The following is a 25,337-nucleotide window of genomic DNA, read 5'->3' on the forward strand; positions in this document are numbered from 1 at the left end:
TTCTCATTGCCTAATGTGTCCTGATCCGAGGATCCACAGGATGATGGTATTGCCCTTCCTTAGTTTATTTAATATCTACAATTCTAAATTCAGGGTTGAAAAGTATCACGTTACTTGGGTTGTTACAGTTATCTTTTTTCATGCTTATTATTTTTTCTGTTTATAAGGCTAATAGTAACGTCACATTTTTACAGTAACCAATTTTATCGTTACTTGTTATACGTCTGTGTGCTTATAGATCATATAATAAATGTAATAAATAAAAATTATAGATTTTACATTGAATAAATTTTGTACTAATCAAATAGTGACAATTGGATGCCTTTCTAATAAAAAGTCAAGTTCTTATGAAAAAGTAACGAATTCTTTCTAAATAACGGTAACGAGTTGCTTTTTTTATAAAGTAATGTTTTCAACCTTGCAACAAATCAAAGAAGAGAGTTAGATATAAACGCATCCGAGTATGTTTTAAATATGCGTTTAGCTTTAAGTGTAATAAATTTTCATATAGAATCAACTGTTATAACATGCATTCGCACGTTCACTTTTCGTATAAAAGTTTTAATAAATATAAAAAATGATAGATTGTGAAAACAGCGTATGCTAAAGCTTGCACTAGAATTTCTTACAAAGTTTTCGTTAAAAATTGATTCTAGATTTATTTAAAAAACTAAAAGAATGTTTGATTTGATTTGAGGTATATTTATTATGACCTACTAGTATAAAAAAGTATAGATTTAAAGTGTTAAATATTTTTATAATTATTTGTAGCGACGAATTATTTTCAGCTGGATTAATTCGTCTTTAATCTTGAGGGGTCTTGTTTTTGACGAAATCTCATTCTTACAGCCGGAACTAGAGTGTGGTGATTGAAGTACATTTATGTAAAAAATTGAACGGCCGCAAATGTGGTGATAAATTTTTTAATGTTTTCATTAACTCGCTACAAAATGATTTAAGATCATGATTAAATCAAGAAAAGTTGTGAAAATTTTTTCAATTGAATATGAAATATCTAATGATATAAATTTTGATAAAATAACGATCTAATAAAATGATTTTGTAACTATCAAAGTGCAAAGAAGATTACTTGAAATGAAAAAATATATTTTCTGTAAATTTTTACAAAAATTAATATTGTCTATAAATGTGAAATATTAGGTGAATGTAAAAGTATAGGCTTTTTTTGAAGTGTGAGTTTAAGACTAAAGACTTATTCTATCTTCAGATGTAAGATAAGAACAGAATAACAAAAAAGCGCTTTCTAAACATGGACTTTGATTTGTATTATAACGTATATCTGTACACACGATTATATGTTCTTATTAAATGAATATTAATGTGTTGAAAATATTACTAACTAATATTATTTTTTATATTTTATCGCAGAAGAAATATTTTTCGTTACTAATATGTGCATTATTATCTTTTACTTCGGGCGCTGAAATATCTAGTTCCGGCTGATCATTGTCCTTTAAAGCTGAAACGTCAATTTATTACAATTCGTATACAGCTGAATAAATTTTTAACTTCAATTCATTTTGATTTTGGACCACGAAGCTTCTATTATTGATTTATTATCGATTATTCATATTGTACAAGTCTTTCGAAACTTACAATAAGCGGAGCTTTCAATTCGCTCCGATTCGCTGGTAGGTCCGCGCGCGCGCGCGCGCGATCGGCGCATTAGAAAATACAAATCCGTAAAAAAAGGAAGGAAACGTGGAAAGGGAAGATTGAATAGACTTACTATATAATGAGGAAAATAAAGATAATCTCATTCGTGAAAGATGTCGGAGTAATCGCTAAAATAACGTTGACCTTTTTAATTACGTTGAAACGAAGCTCTCTTTAATTATAATTGTTCTCTCAAAAGACGAGTATTATTGTACAAAGTATATACTAGCATATTAGATATGCGTAGTACGCAAGTTGCGCTATTAATTTGCGTACTACGCACGCAATTTGGGGGGAGGGATAGGTACAATGTTAAATGTGTCATTATCTTGCGTATAGTGACAAACTTGATATACTATACGTTGTATGATGGTGCCGTGTAATTATGACGATTTATATATGTAGAAATTACATACAATTATATTAACGCGTTATTAACCTTAGGAAGATGTGTATGTGTGTGTGTAGGTGTGAAGAGGAATTATAATGTATATCTACAAAATTTTTCAATCGGCCATAAAATTATCCATTGTTAAATGACTCGCTTCTGTGCCTCATCTTCGAGACGTTCGCAGATAGTGTCTTCACATATCATCAATTAATATTTCAGATAAAAATTATTTAATCAGAAGGGGCATTCAGGAAATGGTTTTCGAGGGATAACAACTTTTTTCTCGAGAATATTGTCTTATATCACCATGTATTCAAAATTATTATTACCCGCTTACCAATAAAGGGGAAACTGGAAAATAACTTCAACATATCATGTCTTTTAAGCTAGATAATTGTGTTTGTTGTAACATTTGAATTTCTGGAATATGTTTTTATGAAATAAAGAAATGTTTTGAACACTTTGAAATATAAGTTACAAAATAAAATATCAAGTATAAAACATTTTTTAACTTGAGTATAGTAATTCGATAACATAGGAGCTCTTAAAAAAAATTAGAAGTGATAATTAGATTTAAATTAGGAAATTAACCAATAAATTAAAAAATTTTGTCTGTCTTATCGAACTGAAGTCAATTAAATTTAAAATATATTTACAAGACTACTTTCACTGATATCTTTTTAACGTCATGTACAGTAAATTAAACGATATTTGCATTTTCGATTTTTTATTAGAGACTTTTATATAAAAAGAAGGTGTCACTACAAAGAGTGCTTTATTCTATAATACAAATGAAAACGATATATTCTCTAGGTAGAAAAACATTGTAGTATTTTTTTCTTTTCTCTGTAAAATTATTCTCCAGAAGAGAATAATGGGATATATTAATATTTGTTTTATTTACTGTACAGTTCTGTCATTGTCACGATTATATTTATTATTTGATGTATATAAAAGTTTCGATTTTTCTCTCATTGTCAGATAGTACGAACCTCATTGTACTTTCTTAGTTTTCTTGTTCTGCGTACAAATATATGTTAATAAAATACAACGTGAAATATAAATGTTAATACAAATAATCATCTCGCTCATAGGATATGAATTGCGTAATAATCATGAGTATTAAACTCATAAATCGATAAAATATAAATTTATATACATTCGCAAATTTTTAATATAAGAGACTTGAATAACAAGATATTTAATATTTAGGATTAAAAAATGAAAAAAAGAGAGAAGGATATTGAACTATCATCATTTTCTAGAAATGCTTATGCTCGTTGTTTCAAAATGATTACTATACTATACAATTTTAGATTACTTTTACGTGACTTTTCTTAATTAGATGAGACAGGTAATTTAAAAATAAGTGATATTGCTCTTGGAATATCGTTCGTCAGATGTTTAAAAAAGAAACACAGGGTGTACATTAACGCGTGTGTGCTTCCTGAAACTGAATAACGTTTATCCGAAACTTTTTCTTTAATTGATGATAAATAAATGTTATTTCGGATCAGCGACGAAGGTGAATGTTATATATCACCTCCGTTTGACGTAGCACGCTTTCAGCTATTTTATCTAGGGGGATTAATTAGAATTACGATATTATATACATAAAAGAGTCGCGCGTTGGCACAGCAAAGATGTGTGCCCGGACTGCCATCCAGCGCTCAGCAGCAATCATTTTACGATTAATTAATATTTTAAGATTAACCGTATTTAGGTTTTTTGAACTTGCTTTCGTTGTGCTCTTTGCAACCGCCGCATGCCAATTAAGAAAAATACGCGTCTGATCTCGTTCAATGATGAACACTTAGTAATTGTACATTGAGATTTTTCTCACGTTAACTTTATTCCGTTTGAATTTCTTTCGTCATCTACACAAACAGTGTAAAAATGTTATAAAACAAAAAAAAATTCGATAAAATTCTATAGTTTTAGCAAATAAGGAATAAATAAGTTAAATAAAAAAGTTTTCTCCACCGAAATAAGATTAGCTTGAAATTAAACCAAATTAAAAGTTCACAAGTTTTTTGCGTATGAATTATTATTCAAATAATTCGGTAAAATTACTTTCTGAATATTTAGATAATAAAAAAAAATACAAAGTACGTTCGATTGAATAAATATGCGTCCTTCATATATTACTTCGAGACGTGACGATTCCCGATCTGTTAGAAATAACAATTTGACACGATATACAACAAATAATTTAAGCTTTAATCGTTTTTATTTTTATTCCAGGTATGAATAAAAAGAGACATTAATTATCTACATGTATCATCGGCTTTCCTCGCAGCGCCGCCCACTGCCAGGTCAGTATTTCTTAAACGGTTGGCAGTCCCGGCCTTAATGGAATGTTGCGATTATATTATCTAATTAATGCGAGCGATACAGTCTACGGCTACCGCGTCACGTAATTATACCACGTCTTCGTTCGTGCCTCATATCGTCATGTTCGTCGCATTGTTCACCTTTCTCTCTCCTATATATACCGCAATATATACCAAATAATAGTCTAAAATTATAAGCCGCCCGATTTTATATCGTATTCACTAACAACAAGATCGCTCTCTCGCATTTGCGCAAGCTAGATGTATGTATGTATATCGCCTCTTTGTTTTAAATCTTCTAGCTGATGAAAATTGTGTATATTGACTCGACTTGGTTTCCGCTGGTCCAAACACGTTGCTTCCGGAAACACATATTTTCCTTGGCAGTTACATGAAGCAGTTGTTGCGATATTTTAACAGTTTTCATACTGTACCGTGTATTAACGAAAGCCGAATTCTTTAAATTATGATGGTTTTGTTATAAATGGAGTAGTCTCGTATACATTGAAAAGTTCATTGCTTTTTACAAATTATTCGAAATCTATATTTTAAGTATCGGAGACGAAACTTTCCGATATTTAAAAATATAAATATATTATAGGAAACTTTTGCAGTCGTGTGTTGTATGTGTTGAAAATTTTTATCGAATTAATCTTTTATGCGAAGCATTGAGCGTTTGTGACCCGCTTAACAAACCGATAAGACATAGTAGAGATACAAAATCGACAATTAAAATACAATCTCACAGGCTATTGCTCTATTCGAGATTCACACATCTCATCGTCAGTACTGATATTTAAAAAAAACTCTATCTTTTTTATTCTTATCTTAATATTCTGAAATGATTAACACGCTATTGTGCTGGATTCGAAAAATTCTTGAGTACTTAGACTTAAATTGCATCCAAACAATAAATGTTCGATATAATTAAATCTAATTATATATATAATTTTTTAATTATATAGTTAAATCTAATTGAATAATTAAAATCTCAAATCACGCATGTTATTTACGCAATATAATTTTTTTTTATACATTGTTTGATAATAACAAGGTAAATTTTATTTGTTTTAATAAAAAATAAAACTTATGGTTTATCACATAAATTGTAGTTTGTCATATCGTACTTCCGCAAGAAATTCTTCTAATTTCGTATAACGTGTTCTAAATACATCGACCTTTAATTAGAAAAAGTAAACAATTTAAAAAAAAATAATAAAAAAACGATATAAATTAAAGTAGGAAAGTTTTCACTTTCCTTTCCTAAACAATTTTATGTTTTTGACTTGTGTCACTCTTCTTGCGGAAGTGCAGATATAATTAAAATTTCAGATCACGTACATTACTTACGCAGCACAATTTTTCACATGTTATTTGATAGTAACGAGGTAAACTTTATTTATTTTAGTGGAAAGTAAAATTTATGGCTTATCACGTAAATTATGGTCATATCTGACGCTGATAGTAAACATGTTAAAAAATCACTTGATCATGTATGTTTTTTTTTGTGTAATTTATCGATGTGTTCAATTCCATTATAAATTATGACTTGATGTTAATATGAATCTACTTGTAGTTTCTCTTGCGCTTTATATTATAAAAAGATGGCTAACGCAAGTACGAGAAGCCTTCTTAAATGCTTCTAGTCTATTGGAAATTTATTTCGCTCTTCACTCTTATGACACAGGGCTAGCTTTAAAAGCACGATAAAATCAGTTTTAAACAGAGCATTGTTTATGTACATTGTTCTTATATGCAAATGGTATTCTAACAGTACATTTGTATACATATGTAAATTTATACGCCCTTCCCCAGTTCTTTTCAAATTTAGAAATATTAATGTATAACAATTCTTTTCTACTGTCATATATTTCGTGTGTTAAGGTACCTAGTTCGGATGTTTCTATTACACAACATCGTTACATTTTGTAAAAGGCTTTGCCATCCGGGATCGATCGAACGCGCGATGAACGGGGCATGGCAAAAATTTATTTACGGAAAGATAGACTTTTACAAAGTCAGCGCATAAATCTAATTAGCTGCCTCTCTTATTTAACACATCTCGTTTTTCCCCCCAAGTATTAGACTATAGCACGTATAGTCTGCGCAAATTAGAAACGAATATGTGTTGCAGAAATGCACATAAATATATGTGCACGCGTGTGTGTATGTGTGGGTATATATACACAAGATATTAAAAAGTTAGACTGACAAACTGGCGGAATATAAACGATCTCAGGAGAAATGTTTTTTGTTAACAATATTTTTATCAAAAAAAATATTAATTAACAAATCGTTACTACTTAGTGAAATAATTTTATTAATAACTAGTAATAATTAGTAAATTAATTTTACCAACACAATTAAATAATTTTACTACTTGAATTATTTAATAAAATTATTTAATAATCATAAAGTGTAAAATTTTATCAAATAATTTTATTAATAATTATTAGTAAAAAATGTTTCTCAACATCGTTTATGTTCCCAAAGCTTCCGGTTCAAATTTTTAATGTCTTGTGTGTATATATACACACATACACACATATATATGTATATGTACGTATGTATATATATATATATGTATATGCGCAGCAATGAAAATGCAATATATGTATAATATCAATGTATCACTGCTGCCCGCGTGACGAGTAGCATAACGAATGAAATCTTGATCTCGTTTAAAATGATCTCAACGATAAAAAACATGTTCTATGTATTTACACGACTTCTTTCTTCTTGCTTAAACAGCACGCAGTTACCGTTACATGCGGCTATCTACATCGAGCCCTATCGTCGAACGCGAAAGCACTTGAACAACGTTTCGTTTTTACCCTGATCTTTTAAAACGTCCAACGTTCAATGAGACAATCGGTGAAAATCGTAAGTAAGGTGTCTACTGTACTGTTCGCTCGAGGCGTGTTAGAATTTGCGCGGCAGTGTTGGTTAACGAGCGATGAGAAAGTAACGCGTGAAACGGCGGAAAATACTTTTCAAACACACGCGGAATTGTACTACTTATTTTCAGATGCATCTTAAACGTAATTTAAAAATGTTCGTTAAAATGTTCTTCGAATCAATGAATTATGTTCTAGACATCAATATAAATTAATACAAGAATTAACTATCATATAGTATATATAAATTATTATACATATTTGTATTAATTACTCAAGAAAAAATTATATCGGCATGTAGAATGTAGATGGATCGGGCGTTGCGAGTAGTTAAAGTTCATCCATTTATCACTTTACAATTTCGCATGTCAAAAGTGTATTTTCTGCCGTTTTTGATATTCAAAAAATTTCTCAAGACGCTCATCGTTAGAGGCACTCTGTCCGCGATTGAGCTGTCAAGTAAATACGCACGTGTAGTCGTATCGCAATCGTTATTGTAACGCTAGTAGAACCAGTTTACGCCGTTATCTAATCTTGCATACATTCCGGTTCCTTCCGTCAGAGTTTCTTCGAGGACCGCGTTACTGCGCTAACGGGATGTAGAAAAAAGGAGAATTTAAAATAGTTACAAATTAAACGCTAGCTACACTTAATAACGTGTTCAGCTAACTAAAAATTAATTGTACATGGCAGTGTATTATACACAAGATCAGTGCAATTTTTCTCAAACAATTTCGGACATTTTATAAAGATGTCAATCGGACAATCGGACATTTTATAAAGATGTCACATAATTAATATTGCATCAACGTAAAATATAAAATCGATTTATATATATTTAAAAAAAAATATAATAAATTGGAAAAAAGGAAAGATAATATAATAAAAATTGTAAATATAAGTATTAAAAATAGTAAATAGAGTAAATGTAAATAATTTAATTAATTCCACTTAAAATTTAAAACTACAAATATTTAGCATGACGCTTCGTGAATTCCCAAAGACTGCTGAGAAAATTTTTACAAATCTTGCACGAATCTGCTATCATAGTATATCGTAAATGATCATATACGTTATTTTTCTTCTAATACTTTTTTGCCGCATTTTTACATAACAATAATTTTTGCACTATTATAGATTTTATAATATGCATATTCTCCTCGAAGAAACTATACTGTTGCAGCTATATGCCCGCGAGAGCTGAGTTATTGATAAACTTGCTCTCGTCCATATTCCTTCGTCATTACCAGTACTCACAGCACGGCAATAAGTGCACAACGATATTCGAATTAGTCTTACTTAGATCTCTCTCTCTCTCTCTCTCTTCCTTTTTTCTCTTTTTCTTTCTTTCTATATTTCGCTCCGTTCTATTGGATATCTTAAACAAAACGCATAAATGAGGCACTTGCCCGAATCTATACCGGCCATATTAACACTCCGTTTTCCTGTTATAGATCAAGATCTGCCAACAATTAATACACGGAAGGCACGCCTCGTCTCTCGCGCGAATGCTTAAAATGTCTCTACACAAGTATTTTTTTATTTTTTTCGTTTAATCTTGCATCAGTCTAAGCACCTAACAGGCCACTGCTACGAACACAGTCCTCATAATGGTATCACATTACATTACTACAGCTCTCAATCTTGTTGTCGTCGTCGTTGTTGTCGCTTTCCATTACATTCGACTTCCTCTATTATTATCATTGAGACAAATAAAGAAAAAAAAGACTTCGAATTGAATCCTATACAGACCGATTCCACGGCGGTTTGCGGAGCGTGGAACTGCGCGACGGACAATACTTGGCAAAGCTTGAAAGTGGCAAAGCTTGAAAGTACCATAAAAAAGTAGATCCCGGGCTCATCACGAGACTGTTCGCCGTCGACGTATTTAAGCGTCGCATTATGTGATCACGATCGCGTTATTATTATTATTACTTTTTTTTTTTCGACGTAACTTTCAGCCACGTGTCCGTTATGAGGCTACGAGGAAAAGAGGGAGGGGGTTTCGCTGCACGTAACGCCATATCCATGTCAGTTCCACGGCTCTTCTTCGTAACGCTGCAGAGGGTATATAGAGTGTTCTCTCACTGTCAGCACTGCTAGTTTCTCAAGGGGCACAGAGTCACGTTGCTAGATATTGCCCGTAATCAAACCGTAAACGGAGCGAATCGCTTCGCGTCCGCTGGTGCGAGGATACCGTCACTCCCGCGGCGCCTCGTGAGTCAGTCCGCGCCGAAAGCACACCGAGTTCGTGCCGTCGCGTTTATTACGATAGTTCCTGTCCCTGAGCAGAAAATCGTCGTTCCCGCTGCTATACTGGGCGACGGACTGGGACCGCGGCGGCGGACTGTGCGCGGCCATATACGTGACCATATTGTTGAAGTTCGGCAGGAACTGCGGGTTGAAGAGCGACAGGATCTTCTCGTTGAGCTCGCGCGGGCTCCGGGTGGGCACCATGTAGTGGTCCCGCGCGTTGCTCGTCGCCCCGTGCCGATCGTACAGGTCGTCCTCGGTGGCGGGACGATGCCCACAGAGATCGTCAAGGCTGTTAGCGCTGTCGCTACCACCGGAATCCTCGAGCTCGCACGTCGGCTCGGCGTTCATCAGCGTCGTCTCGACGAACTCGGACTGATGGTATCGGGCACCACTTCTCTGGGCCGTCGCGGATCGCTGTTGCGTATCGTAACCGTCCAAGTAGTCGAGCGTGCAGACCTCATCGTTTATGACACTCTCGTAATGATCCTCGTCCGGCTTGTGCGTGTTGCTGGTGTGGTCCGTGGCGATACCGGTGGTGAGGCTCGTGGGCGTCGTCCCGTCATCGTCCTCGTCGTCGTCGCCGTCCTCGTCGTTGCGCTCGTCCGATTCCGCGAGGTCGGAGGAAGAGGAGGTGGAAGATACGCCAGAACCCGTGGGGTCCTGCGGCAAGCCTCAAACGGCTCTGTGTCGCCTTCTGTATCATATGTACGTTTTCTTCACCTTTTGCACCGGCTTGTTCTCCGCGGACGAGTTCGCGTTCTTGCCGTTCGGGTTCTTCGGTGGCACATTCAGCACGAGATTGATGGATTTGTTGTTGAATCCGGGCGACTCCGAGCTCTCCGTTAGCCGATTGAGCTGTTGCCGTTGCTCCGAGGGTTCTGGGTACGACGAGCCGCGCAATCTCTGGGAAAACCAGAAGCCAAAAGCGAAACCGGCCACCAGAGAACAGAAACAGGTCCCTATTAGCGCACCCGTCAATGTTTGGGCCGAGTATACTACCGGTGTTACGGTCACGCCTGCAATCAGAATGCAACAAGTTGAATAGCACCGAATATTAGGATTTGACTCTTGCGAAAACTGCTCGCGCGTATTGTCTCTGGTGTTCAGAACGGCAAGAAGAGGAGAAGTTAAAGCGATAGGAGGAGCAAATAAAAAAATTACTAATGAAGAAACAGAGACACAGTAAAGATACAATCGACTTTTTCAGACACATCACCCGCACAAATATAAAACGAAATGTGCGCGAAATGTTGCTTTATTGGCAACAAAATTAAATACCTCGATGACAACCAAATAGATGGTGATTTTATATATAAAAAAAAAATGTAGACTAAGGTTTCTTCGTACAAATCAGTAATATCGTTTTAATTCAATAAATTTTTAGCTACTGCAACATAAATGGTCTAATGTGCTTCTACAGTTGCTATCAATGGATAAAAAAACTAATTAATCGTATTTAAAATAATTGTTGAAGAACCCTTTCGAAAAACATTAATACTAAATATGGCGTTTTTATTTTAATAAATAGAGATTATTGCATTTTTATTCATATTTTTAAGTAAACAATAATTAGAATAAATTATTCAATGATTTAAATATTATGCAAAATAAAAAGGATATTAATAATAGATATAAAGCTATGACAAAAATATGAAGATATTTATAATGCTTTATTTTTAAAAATCCAATTTTCCTTTAAAAACGAAGCTCTGTATAAAAAAAAGAAGAAAAATTAATATATCCACATTATTTTTTTCATATAGAACCATCAGTTTCCCAGTTAAGCCATCAATGACGGACCATTCTGTACGATAGCATACTGACAAAACAAATTAGTTGCAAACATAAAAATGAATCCGCTTTGAGGAACAAAATACCACAGGAAGAGAATCAGTTCAAGCGGGATTGTATTATGCAAAAGGGATGGATTTTCGACCTATCGAACGCAGAAGGTAAGTATATATCATGATATGACGATGGACAATATCGCAGATGGTTACCTTGAGGCTCATTAGCCCTCGGCTGCGTACGGCCATACTGATTTTCCCGATCCAATTCGATGATGATTTCATTCTCCCGTTCATCGGGCTGCTCGTCGCGCCCAATTTCGGACGCCACCGCTGGCTGGACGGACTTCGTTACCTCTGAAGTAACATTCACCAATATGATGATAGACGACAATGATGATTACGTACAAAATGACTTTGCATACTCATTGCAGCGTACACTAGATGCCATGTACACCTTCGCACATTAGATTTAGATTTAGACATCGCATTACTCGTACACCACTGACTTTGAAGTAAATTAGTCAAAGGAGGATGGGTAAAATGAATTTATCAAATCTATTTTGGTTCCCGAAGTAGCAAGTAAAAATGCTGTCTTTTTTATAGCTTTTGAGCTGCTAAATCTAATTCTGAGTTTTAAAAATAATAAAATCAGCATATAAAGCTAATCATCTAGTACCGTAAATTATCATTTAGTATACGTTGAGTTTTTACATGAACTAATACGAACGTAACGTAATTTATGTTTTCCGGCTAGCAAAACAGAATAGTGTTCTTATCTATAATAGTTCACGTTCCGCTTGATAAAAATAAAAAAAATTATTAATGTTTAAAAACAAAGGCATTATCTTAATGGGAACTATTTTAAATCTTGACTGCGGCGCTTAAGAGCATTGTTGTTCATTACTCTTTCCAAGATTTTCTCATAGAGTATTTTGTATTTTATTGTAGTATTTCATTATTGGAAATTGTAAGATTCGCGCAAATAATATTTTTAAACGCTACGTGTTTGTGTTATTCACATTTCGGTAGATTTTTACTTAATTTTATTGTTTATTCTATTGTAAATTTATAATTTTATTAACATACTGTTCTCATAAGCTACTTACATATTTAATAGCTTTACATGCTGATTTTAATATTTTCTCAACAAATTAAAATTTTTAAAATTTCAGCACCAGATTCAGCAGCTCACAAAGTATACAAAAACATACCGTTTTTGCTTGCCATTGTAGGGGCCAAACTTGGCCTATTCTATTCATTGTCTTCTTTTTTCCTGGATTAATTTAATCCTGGAGTGCTACTATGTGGATGAATTTTCACCCGAGTGCTAATTCAAGTTTATAAAGTTCAAAGTTAATACAGTTTTCGTTATATTAAATTTTTTATTTAGTTCAAAATAATATTTAAGATTAATAAGATTTTATTTGCACTAAAACAGTAATAGTGCAATTATTCTAACAACTTATTCCTGCAATCTATAAAGTAGGAAAAAAAAAAATTCTTAATTTTGTGAATGAATTTTCATCTGAATATTAATTCAAGTTTAATGCAGTTTTTGTTATTAAATTTTGTTATTGAATTTTTGATAGTAAAAAATAATATTTAATAAAATTTTGTTTGCATTAAAATAGTATTAGTGCAATAATTCTAATACTTTGCAATTTATAAAAAAACAAAATTTTTTTTTTAATTCTTAATTTTATGAGAGTGAATTTTCCCTCAGAATAGTGTTAATGTAAAACAAACATGAGTAGCACCCAAGATTAATATTGTCTTTTGCGTAATAATTTGCTTTTTATCTTTTCGTATGTACGAAATATTTACAATTTTAAAATTTCAGTTTCGAATAGAGTTGTAAGTCATGATGTACATTAAGCGTCTTTAATATCTGATACGAATATTCGATGCGTCCGACCTGGAAGTGCTGCGAAGATATACACAACACTTCGTGTACGCATGAATACATGTGTATACTATGAAGTAGCTGATCGTGAGCTGTGTTAGCCGTGCGAGCAGTATTCTTAGCATAGTTAAACTTGCGAAAAATATTAGCTGTTTCAGATCTGACGCAAAATCATAATTTAGAATTCTTTTAATTTAAAATTTAGCTATACATTTAGCTGTACATTTTGGATATGTTGTTACATATATACTTTGTTTTTTAAATGACAAATACTGTTTTCAGATAAATTTTTTCAGTCCGTTTTTCCAATTTTTCATAATTTTTCAAGTTTCATGCATAATAAAACGGTTAAAAGTCAGATCTGAAGAAGTTTGATGTTCGCTAGGAGTTACAAAGATATGCCCCTTAATATTCAACGCTTCATTCTTCAGCAGCATATTCGACACAAAAAGCGCCCACAAAAAATACGATCACACGTTTTGAAATTGTCATTTATCAGATTTGTTTATATTAGTTGAGCCATCTCTCTTCCATTTTTCACGTTTAAAATAAAATAGCTTCATATTCAAGCTCGTAAGGCAAAGGAATAAAGTGAAGAAAGATAATTAAAATAAATACATTTGGTACAGAATCTCTTACGAAAGCTGTGTGAGCCTCGAAAAGATTTTGTTTTCAATTTTCTATTTAAATTTTCAATTTTCAATTTTCTATTTTACGATCTCTCTTACAAGCTTCCCTTCGTAAAACGGGAGAAAGATCATGCTAAATGATGCTGGGGAACAAACTTGATCGTTCCCATTCAAAGGCACAAGTTTGAATAGACTAACGGTGCGTCAAGAGCTGCACAGGAAAATCTCTAAACTTTTTCAAATCCGTATGTCGAATTCATACGAACGATATATGAACGCGAGTGCAAACATGATCTTGTTTTGAATCAGTAATCAAAAATAAATTCAAGTAAACGGTTCCTTGAAATATTCAGATAGCTCGCGACCTCACGTAAAATATATTTTAATATTTTTATTTATTTTATAAAATACATATTTACGTATGCTCGCAATCCAGATGCGATATTAGAAAACAAAATGGAAACTTGCGAAATATGTAATGAAGGGTTAATTTTTAAGTTACAAACTCACTTATAATGAATACAATTAATAATTATAACATTTGTAATTTATAATTATATAATTTGTAATTTACAATTATAATAATTTATAATTTAATTCTCTTTATTATTATTTATAAGTAATTATGAATAAATGAGTAACGTTCGAATTTCAAATTCGGGAATCATTTGAACCAATTTACATAACTTCTTTTGTATTCGTCATAGTAAGAGAATGTTATAAAATGGAGAAAAAAAAAACACATGGAAGAGAGAAGCAGGCCCCAAAATTATTAAAGCGATCGGACAGTGGGGCACCATCCGCGGGCACAATATTGTATATTCACTTCCAGGAATAACAACCCACGGGCGGCGTCTTGATAACGTACAACATAATCTACGTTAAAAGCAAGTGTACCTGGCTCGCGTCCGCAGCTTCTGTGTCTACCAGTCGGAATATCTTGGAACAGCGTCTTGTCGGCGTCGTTGTCGTGGAGTTTCGTCAGCACCGCCACGCAGAGATTCGCGGTCGCGTCCCAGGCGCAATGAGGATCCTGCAGGGCGACGCAGGATCTGCAGGTAGCCGCAGCAGGCGAGTCACAATGATGTAAGGGAACCGCGCGGATCTCCGAGTCCGCGAACACCACTAGCTTGCTCGCCTCGCCAGCCAGATGAACCACTACAAGGTCTTTGACCGCTTGGCCTGAAACAAAGATTTATCATAAGAAATAAGAGAAAGTGCCACATTTCGGTCAAAGCAGATGCTTGACGCTTACTGATATTTTTTTATTCATTATTAAATATATTTTTCAGTTCTATAAACAATGAGTCAACATATTTGTCGAATACAAATTGTAAACTGAAACTAGGTATAGTATCTAAATCAATTCGATCATCAAAATAATATAACTCATGTTATACGAAATTGCATAAAAGATAAATTTTATTTTCACTTTATTTCTTTATTTATTCACCAAAATATTGTATGTATCTACGTATGTTCGCAATCCAGATACAATGCTAAAAAATAAAATGGAAACATATTTGTATATAAAAAAGATTAAATTCTGAATTAAAACATATTTATAATTATTAATTATAATTTATTTTATATCATTTCATAAATTTATTATATTATTTCATAAATGAAAATAATTTTATAAAATATTACGGATATTTTCCAAGCAACGTGAGGTCCAAACGTGGCCAAAATTGAGACATATGACGTCTTAAAGTTAAATATTAATGATCTATCTGAGATATGATTACTTGTATCTGTTTTCTGAAAAGCTTCTTACTAACTGCAAATATCTAATCGACAGAAAGACAATAAAATGAATCGCAAAAAAGAAGATATTTAAAGAGAATACAGTGAAGCATGGTGCATTTTTAAACATTACTTCATTGAAATGTCAATGCTATATATTATTTCGTGAAAATAGATATTGTATTATTTACTTGTTTAATGTGATTTACAAGCATATCTCTTTAAATTTTTACGGAAAATAACGAAACATATATAACAAGAAGTGCGGCATGTAAAGCTTCTTAGGAACTTTTTAAAGAAGCATCGAATTTCTTATTCAATCCCAAACCGTTCCTTCATTCGACCATACTCCACATTCCATTGTGCATGAAAAAGATTGTATCGAAACCAAGCGCGCTGAAAATACAAACGAAGAGATCAGTTGCATTGCAACTGATCTTTTCAAATTGACTATATATGTACGTCAAACTCTCTCTCTCTCTCTCTCTCTCTCTCTCTCTCCCTCTCTATACTTCTTGAGTCCTAAAGACTTATAAATTTTAAATATTTCTCGAAAATCTTGCAAAACAATGCGATAGCACATTAATGGAAATTTCTTATTAATTTTCATTCACTTTTCAATTTAATATTTAATTGTGTAATTTTATATATATATATATGTATGTATACAATTACGGAACATAAAAATCCAACAGTATCTATTATACATACATTCATTAACTATAAGATTAAAAAAAATATTGTTTTTCATTAAACTGTTGTAGTCGCTATAACGTAAAAAATTTACAGTGAATATACTCACCAAATCTTAACACTTGGACGTCGCTAACAATAACTTGACCGACATTGTCATACGACTCTGGTGCGCGTGTATTAAGCGCCTTCAAAACGCGGCCGTCATCTGCGCGCAACAAGTAAATCTCGTTAATTTCGTAGAAATATAAATCATCGCTATTACAAACACATATATTATTTATAATTGCATTATTATTGTAGATAATAGACTGACCATTATTATAAATATAATAATGACATATATAATTATGTGTAAATATAATAATTGATACATTATTATAAATAATTGAATAAATAACTAATTAAATTATACCTGTGCCGATATAGAGTATATCGTAAGCTTTACCATCCAATGCCTTCACTTGAGAATCTACGGCAACTTTGGTAAATCTATAACTGAAAACATTAAAGTTTCGCGTGTTAATAATATACTACATTATGGGTTTTAATTTATCAATACTATTTTAAAACAATAGTATTTATTAAAAATAATTTTGTTTAGCAAATTCAATAAAATTTATAAAGAAAAATACATTTTACATTTTTTTCGTGTATATAATAATACGTGTTACCTTTGAATTTGATGTTCAAAAATATATAACATTAAAAATAAAAAAATTAAGGTATAAATTAATATTTCCTCGACATTTTCAAAGAACATTGACAAAAAGAAAATTTGTCATTTTGTTCAAATTTATATTTATATCATCGTATCATTTAAGTCAACATAAATAAAAAACTCAATAAAATAAAAGAATAATATAGATTGACACGTGAAAATGCAATTAATTAAAGGGTAGCTTTATTCGGTTACAACTGTACCTTTTATTTATTGTGCAATTTAAAAAATAAAAAAAATTCACAGAAAGGAGATTTACATTAACAATAAGACAAAGTCATTAAATCTAAATAAAATAAAATAAAATAAAATTTTAGTAAAGAAATAGGTTTTGGGGAAATCAGTACGAATTAAAAATATATTAATGAAAATCTTAGCCGATTTTGAATTGCTTACTTGAAACTGGTCTTAGTTATCACAGGTAACGAAAAGTAGGATTGCACCGCGTCGTCCATGAGGGGATGCGCCTTGACGAAATTGACAGTGATGTCCGGAAGTGTTCTGGAGTCGTTGACGCAGGCACCAGGCCTGGGCTCGGGCACCTTTTCCGGAAGTACTCGCAGCCAGTTGCTGTTTATAGTCTCTTGCTCTTTGAAGGCGCCCTGGAAGACCTCGAGAATGCTGTCCATAGAGAATGCGCAGATAGCCGAGCCGCCAATGGAGTTTACCGGAGTCGTGAAAACCCCGTACACCAGTCGCGCGGACTTCCCCGCGTATCGGCCATCCGTAACGTCGCTCGTTGACTCTGAATAATGATAAAAAGTTCTTCGAGATACCTTCTCGAAATCTTTTTTGTCTTATGCATTTACGCTGATAGACGCAGATGTTCTAAGCATCACCCGATCGAGAAAATATTTCATAGAGAGAAATACATTTTGACGAATTCTGCGTTTAACCCTTACGTTTACCCCGTTATATTAGTATTAGTCAGCTATTTATTTTATAAAGTTCAAGCGCGCATCTCGATATTAATAAGCATGTTCCCGTCATTAGTCTTAGCCGAGTTCCGCGATTAGATACAAAGTTTGAATAATCAACGGAGCAGCCTGATTTCGCGGCATCTCCCAGACATCTGGAGGCGCGCCAACTTCGCGCAGGAGATTTCAATTCGATATTCGCGGCGACAATATTCTACGAGAATAGAGCACTCCTCTCGTTCATTCTCCATTCCTACCGGTCCTAAACGCGATAGTGCACGGCTATTGTGCTTCGCACTCGAGATTAGTCCATTTCGCTGTACGATAGATAGCCGGAGTGACTTATCCGATTGCGTTGTACGTGTGGAGTGGACGAGAAATCCGAAAACCGATAAATGTGACAGAAAATATCACGCGAATGTAGAAAAGAGATGTTTTAGAAATATTAAACGCGTAAACGTGTGCTTATTATTGTATAATGTTACTAAGTAGACATTTATGCTTCTTATTGCGAAGGAACGCGATCCCTCGTGCTTTCTGTATAATAATGCGTCTCTAAAGCGCTGTATTTGCAAACAACGCGTTGCAATTCCTTCACTTACGTTAAAACATTGCATGAGATTAGAAATGTGCAACTATTGCTGCAGCGCGATATTATTCTTATTGTATATAACGCGTGTGTGGAATTAGCATACCAACTTTAGCTCGCGAGAGTGAGCTTCTGATCAGAGTTCCCGATTCATTTCGAAAAGAGACTAAAAGTTCGCTATAGTTTATATTATACGAGCTCAATAACGACTTCTAATTTAAATTTAAAAACCGGGGGGTGCTAACTACGTCTAGAGTTCCCGACATATAAAAACAATTTTTTAATATATTAAAAATAAATAAAAAAAATTTTGTTTGTGCCGCGCAACAGCAATGTACAATATTTGTATTTACGAGCGACGTTGCAAATCTTTTCATTCCACGCAAATGTAAATATTAAAAATATTACGTACAATATGAGCGACAACTATTCAAGAAAACGGAATAATGGCGTGCTCGCAAAATTTTAATTTTGCGAGTACCCGCGTTACGTATCATTTTTGTATCTGACAAGATAAGAAGTGAGATCTCCAAATATAATAAAATCAACATATTTTTCGAAACAAATTTCGAATAAAGTTTCAAATAAAGGTTTTTCAGAACAGAAATATAACGCGTGCAATAAATCTTTTATAATACGTGTTTTTATAAGACATTAACGTCATCAATATTTTTACAAATGGGAAAAGATAATATTTTTTTAACGTAATTTTTTTATTCTCTCTCCTCTCTCTTTCCTGGCCATTTTGCATGTAAAAGCAAAGTATTCTGCATATTAAGAGATAAAGTCATAAAAAAATCAATAGTTTATGAGATATTTCATATTTTATTCTGAGATATTTTCATATGAAAATATGAAATATATATTTTATATATAGAATATTCGTTTTTTCGTAACTGTATTTTAATATTTTTACGCGCAGGATAATGAGACATATCGATTTATGTAAAAAAGACATATAATTACACTAAAAAGTATTTACAATATATTTGCAATATGCGACGTAACACGTTGCAAATTGGGCTATGTATTAAACGAGAGAGAAAGAGAAAGAGAGAGAGAAAGAGGCATAAAACATTAAATCCAGCTCCAGAGTCACTCTTCCTCCTTTTTAAAGAGCAACTTTTAAGACTTTAAAATTGCATTTTCTTTCTCACAGTATTTCGTAGAACGCTAAAGTATATCGGGCGGAAATCGCAGAAAACTTAAAAAGTAGGGAAGTGCGCGGTGTATGTACTAAGTAGGAACTACTAACGCGGCGCAGAATCGAAGAGGCTCTTTTATGAGGAACGTGGTGAGAGCCCTCGTTTGAAGCTACTCGAGCGTAGTCACGATCGAAGCCGCGAAAGGACCGCGCATATGCATACTCACGTATTTCGTTGAAATAGAAGGGGTATTCTCCCGGTACCGAACAGTTGAGTCTCGCTTTCAGGAAACTCGTCCATCTGTCGCTAAATGCGTGTGGCCCGCCCTTATCGTGCTGACAGACTCTACCAACCCGCGAGTAGACCGACTGCAATGTGAATGAAACTCATAAAACAACTTGGCCTGTGTTGTATACTTTTCCACTTCTATATTTTTACAAACGGATTCATATTATTTTCCGGATATTATGAGAGGTCTCTTCTATTTAAAAAGCTCAACACGAGAATTACAGAAGGAAGCTTGTGTAATTCTGAAACTAAATTTTAAATACAAAATTTTTAATTTCAGTTAGAAATAAAAAAAAAAACAGATGTACGTTGCAGTATTAATCGGATAAAAATAATATTACATATATGTGCATGTATGGGATACAATAAAAATCATTTTTTTATAAATCTCCAAAATTTACCAATATAGATTAGGTTTAATCTCGATTTAACTTACTCTTTTTCTAGTTTTAAGAATTAGGAAAAAAGTGAGTTATATAAAGTCAATTTACAATTTTTAAAATAGATATAATTAACCATCCCTGCTAATATAAATTAACTTTAATTCTGGAATGTTCACATTTTTCTTATACTAACATTCACATAATTTTAATAAGAATTTTTTATTAATTTCTATGTCTTTTATAGATTGCAAGGTGTTGAATTATTTTAATATAAAAAAAAATCTTATTAAATTACTTTAAGTTATCAAGATTTAATAACAAAAATTGTACTAAACTTAAAAATTTATAGTAGCAATCTAAGGTTAATTTCTTACTTTAAATTATCTTTTCTAGTTCCAAAAATTAGAAAAAGGTAAAACAAAGATTAACTTTCCAGTCAACGCATATCTGAAAGATTTTTCAGCATGTTTCACGACGTCTTTTAGACTCAGCAAACATTAACAGCAAACACTAACACAATTAACATAACATCAATATTGTAATTTTCTATTCAACAATATGAAGGTAGTAGGGGCACTGCACCAGCAGTCGCTAAATATTGAATGACTGTTTAACTAATAAACTGTTTGTTTAAGAAAAATATTAAAATAATAAGACTTCAAAATAATAAATTGTAAATTAATTGATATTTTTTAGATTTAACTTTCATACAGATATGATAAAAATATCATTTCTTACTTGAAAATGTAATTGAATTGTTTTTATTTCATCGACTGGTGCAGTGTAACCTGTTGACCTAGTTAATCAGATTTATTCAGGACTAAGAAATATCGAGTGAAAGAAGTCACAATTTCTCACCTTTCCGCAATTCATGTACTCCACGGCTGTTTCGCGATAGAAGAAGAATACGTAGTCTTGATACGCGAACGAGCTGACAAAATTGGGACCTGAAATAATGAGATTGCATCGAATTTATTTGATAGGATGTGATACGTATTCTACAATATAATTTCTTTTCCTTTATTATTTATTCAGTAGTAAAAAACGGAATTGTTACGTTTGTTAGTAATAAGACCCAACTAAATGTTACAGATAATAACTTCGTATTTCTTACAAATTTACATAATTTATACAATAATGTATAAATTTACATAATTTACAATGTAATTTCTTATAATTATGCATTATAATTTGTATTATAAATTCATATTTCAATAAATTTAACTGATATTTACATAAAGTGGTACTCTAAAATCAAATTGTTGGTTTGGCAGTTTGGACATTTGTTATCGCGCGATATAAATTCTTTCCATACTTTAAATAAGACATAATTTTCATTTCAATTTAATATTTCGATTATTATTACGTTGACGTCTATTAAAATTTCAGATAATGGAAGAAAGAAATCTCAATTAACGAAGATTGTGTAATTATCAAAGAAATTAAATCAATACATTTTATCTCGTGCTTCGATATAAATTGCAGTTTGTACAGAGCTACTTTCCAATCTTATATTTATCTAAAATTTGTTCTAGTAGAAGCAGTACAAAAAATCTTTACGTAATTAAATACGTGCATATTGAAATTAATTAAAAATTAAACGCTCTGCGAGTTACAAAATCAAACATTGCAAAGGATCGTTTGCGCAGAACGTGTTGCATAAAATCGGGAAAGAACGATTTTGCCAAGGTATCCAAACGTTTAGCTAGATACACAAAATTGAAAATAATATTTCACTACACCATCAAAAAAAATTATGTACGACGTTCAAATTGATTGCAAGAATGCCAAAATTGTTTGCAGCATCGCTTCAACATTCTACATAATTATTTTGATGCTTCAACAAACAAACAAAAAATTATTTTCAGGTCCGTGCCCAACTAATCTTTTAGATACTTCAGCAAGACCGTTCTCTCCGCGTACAAAACTGCGAAATGCCACATCGCGGACGCACCGCATTCCGAAGTGCTTACCATTCAGCTGATTGAGATCCGAGCGTTCGGTGCGGATTTTCTCCCTGTGAATCAGCGGCTCGCCACCGGAGAAGTCAGCCACCGTCGCGGCGTATAACTGTCCCTCTGAAACATGCATAAACGTTTCCCCCGTCAGTCAGTCGCGCCTTCCACATTTGCAAGCTAAACGAGCGCCATCAGGTCGATGGTAATACAGCTCTCAGGGTTAATTCATCCTTCTACTAACGCGTCTCTCGGAAATTGCCCGTTGAATTTACGTCGGCGCGGCGGTACTATCCGCAGGGTGGCTGCGGCTCGAGTGTGTGTGCACGCATCCGGGGATGACGTTCTACGACATGAACTTTTGCTTCACGCTATCAAAGCCCTCGAAGGACCGACGGGGCACAGGCCTTGGAGCCTCTGAACGACGTCGTATCTTGGATCTACCCGGGGCGATTATATCGAGTTTCATTCCGACAATCGCACCCCTCTCGAATTCATGACACTTTTCCGTATTAATTTCGGTATAAATGCACACGTTAGCTCAACGCGCAAGTAGGTTATTAAAAAAAAAAAATTCTAGAGCCTGCTAATTTCATGCCAATAATTCAAATTGATACAACGTCGAGATATCTCTCTTTGTCGATTTCTCTCCTGCTCTTCGATATACTCCTTCCATTGTAATTTCTCAATAGAAAAATAACGATGTAAAAACCCAATAGTCCCAGAGCTTAAAGAATTCATTCTTAGAATTGTATTGTAGGACTTACATTGATGGCGAGCAGTACTTTGAAATGTAGAAAATTAAACGAAGAACCACGTCTTTTTTTTTTGTAACAAGTTTTTAATATAGCGTTTTTCGATTATGATATATATAATATACTTCTGCCATTATTTTTATGTAAAACACATATATTTGCGATTATAATTTCAGATATATGTAAATAACGTTCATTTTTTTACAAATATATCAAATGGCTCATATAATTAATTACAAATAAATAAGCGTAAAAGATCAATAAACCACAAAATTTAGTTGTCAACTTAATAAAATTATTTTACATTGCTTTTACGATCACTAATTTTTTATTTTTGATACGCGCGTGCTATCTGATACATTTATTTAATTGTTTTACAACAATTTCGTTGAGTGACATTTAAATTTTGCTCATTTTATTAGCTTTTTTACTCGCATTTATTTGTTATTCACTTTTTAAGTAAATAAATGTAGATGAATAAATTAAAAAAATAAACAATTCTTAGAAAACGGTGCACGACGGTGCTTAATGAGAATGGATGCAAAAAGGTATGTAGGATAATGACGAAGAATGATTAAAATCGGAATATCATGCGAAGTGCATTCAATAGAAACAACTATCTTGCATGAGCGTAACGTTTAAGATTAAAGTAATGTATGAAAGTTTGGCGTGTGTAAGTCGCATTAAATCGTCTATACTTTTCTGCGAACCTGTAGATTACCTTAATAATTGCTGTAATGTAATCGAATAAAGAGGTAAGCATAGCATATGTTAACGAGAACGGAGCATACCATATCGCAACATATTTCATTTTACAAGAGTTTACAGTTCGTAATTAGTCAGTTTTATGGTGCTTACTTGAAAGTAAAAAGCAAGAAAACAATCAGGCAAGCGAGATAAACGATGTGAACGTCGTAATAATGAAGAAAGAAGCTGATTCGAGTTTGATTTCTCCTTTCACTTGAAGCGAATAAATATAGAAAAACGGCAAATAAAACCGCATCTTTACCCATAATTATTTAATTATTTTACTTTATCGCCATGTAACTTATTTATACCGTGTTTAGTATTTGCTCCTTCATTGAAATTTGGTTCTTACAACATTTACGGCTCGTAGCGAAAATAATAGATGTGGTATCATGCAAACACAAAGTAGGCAAGGGAATTTAAACGCGAAAGGGGTTGGAGCAAGACAGATGATAATATTAATGTTAAAACGGGAGAAGAACATACATTTTACAAGAACATACATAATCATCAAAGAGTGCTAGAAGCTCTAGTTATATTAATATTATGTTCGTGCAGAAGGAGATTTCATCATAAAATATTTATTAAATAAAGTTAAAAATAAAATTACAGTTTTGAAATAATATTTTAGCATTTGAATGCATACTTTTAATTTAAATGTTTTTTCATCCACAAAAGAGCTTCAATTTTTTTTCAAGTCTTAGGAAAGCGGCTAAATTTTTGGATCAATCTAATATTCTAGTTAAAAAGAAAGTCTATTGTAAATGGATTAAAAAATCCGATTAAATAGAAAGGAAATTGAGGAAATGATTAATGATATAGGTACAGTTCCATAACGAGATATCTATATGATTTGAAGTTCATTATAACTGAAACCTGAAGAGAGAGAGTCTTCATAAGAATTAATCTCATAATTCAAATTAAATTAGCAATATTTTCCTATTAAAATAATTCAATTATAATTTGTTACTTTGAATTTAATAAAATGTGCAAATATAAAGTAGAACATAGATATTTGAAATACCAGTTAAAATTGAGTTACATCAAAGACACACGTTTTCATTAGCATTGTACATACAGAATCAGCCAGAATAGAATAAACGCAGCACATGCACAAAAAGCGGACGAATGTAATAAGTATATTATACATATCGAGCTATATACACGCAAGTTATAATTTATAAAAGATAAAAGTAGCGTGTAATAAGTAATTACCATTTTTATAAATTATCTGATTTAATAAGTCAGTCAGACAGAATAATTCACCGGGAAAATTCGCAAACATTTGCGCCCAGATAATTATAATACAAATGTATCTTATTAAGTGTTACGTCAATGTTAAAATAAGCATGACGCGAGAGGAATTACACGTTTGTAAAAAAAAGGCCAGCATAAAAATGATAAAATTTAAAATAACAATTGAAGGGTCAATCTTGCTTTTCGTATCATACATCCCCAAGCGGTTTTTATGCAAGAGAAGGGGACACGATTCAGAACGAGGACGCACCGTAAATGAGAATTA

General features: G+C 32.8%; 2 protein-coding genes and 1 long non-coding RNA gene across 4 annotated transcripts in view; 1 reads left to right on the forward strand and 2 right to left on the reverse strand.

The window, feature by feature from the left end:
• Positions 1-1,539: 1,539 nt before the first annotated feature.
• Positions 1,540-10,220, reverse strand: LOC113003884. Its single transcript, XM_039450754.1, has one exon. It carries the CDS (start codon positions 9,900-9,902, stop codon positions 9,498-9,500), a length of 405 nt encoding a protein of 134 aa, XP_039306688.1. The 5' UTR covers positions 9,903-10,220; the 3' UTR covers positions 1,540-9,497.
• The window catches only part of LOC105203776 (semaphorin-1A), a 285,332-nt gene continuing 270,210 nt past the window's right edge, over positions 10,216-25,337 (reverse strand). The window contains exons 7-15 of one of the 2 annotated variants that reach the window (XM_011172672.3): positions 22,332-22,436; positions 21,217-21,305; positions 19,914-20,055; positions 17,433-17,781; positions 16,731-16,813; positions 16,425-16,523; positions 14,774-15,058; positions 11,555-11,698; positions 10,216-10,570 (exon numbers count right to left, since the gene is read on the reverse strand). In XM_011172672.3, the coding sequence (XP_011170974.1) occupies positions 10,254-10,570; positions 11,555-11,698; positions 14,774-15,058; positions 16,425-16,523; positions 16,731-16,813; positions 17,433-17,781; positions 19,914-20,055; positions 21,217-21,305; positions 22,332-22,436 (1,613 nt within the window). In that variant the 3' untranslated portion in view covers positions 10,216-10,253. The remainder of the gene's footprint in view (positions 10,571-11,554; positions 11,699-14,773; positions 15,059-16,424; positions 16,524-16,730; positions 16,814-17,432; positions 17,782-19,913; positions 20,056-21,216; positions 21,306-22,331; positions 22,437-25,337) is intronic. The other variant, XM_026135268.2, reaches the window with a different exon arrangement.
• Positions 10,569-14,813, forward strand: LOC120358068. Its single transcript, XR_005575042.1, has 3 exons — positions 10,569-10,854; positions 11,318-11,506; positions 14,709-14,813. It is a non-coding gene; the product is annotated as an uncharacterized LOC120358068 (long non-coding RNA).

This window comes from Solenopsis invicta, chromosome 6 (genome assembly GCF_016802725.1).
Source record: "Solenopsis invicta isolate M01_SB chromosome 6, UNIL_Sinv_3.0, whole genome shotgun sequence".
In the NCBI taxonomy this organism is placed as follows: domain Eukaryota; kingdom Metazoa; phylum Arthropoda; class Insecta; order Hymenoptera; family Formicidae; genus Solenopsis; species Solenopsis invicta.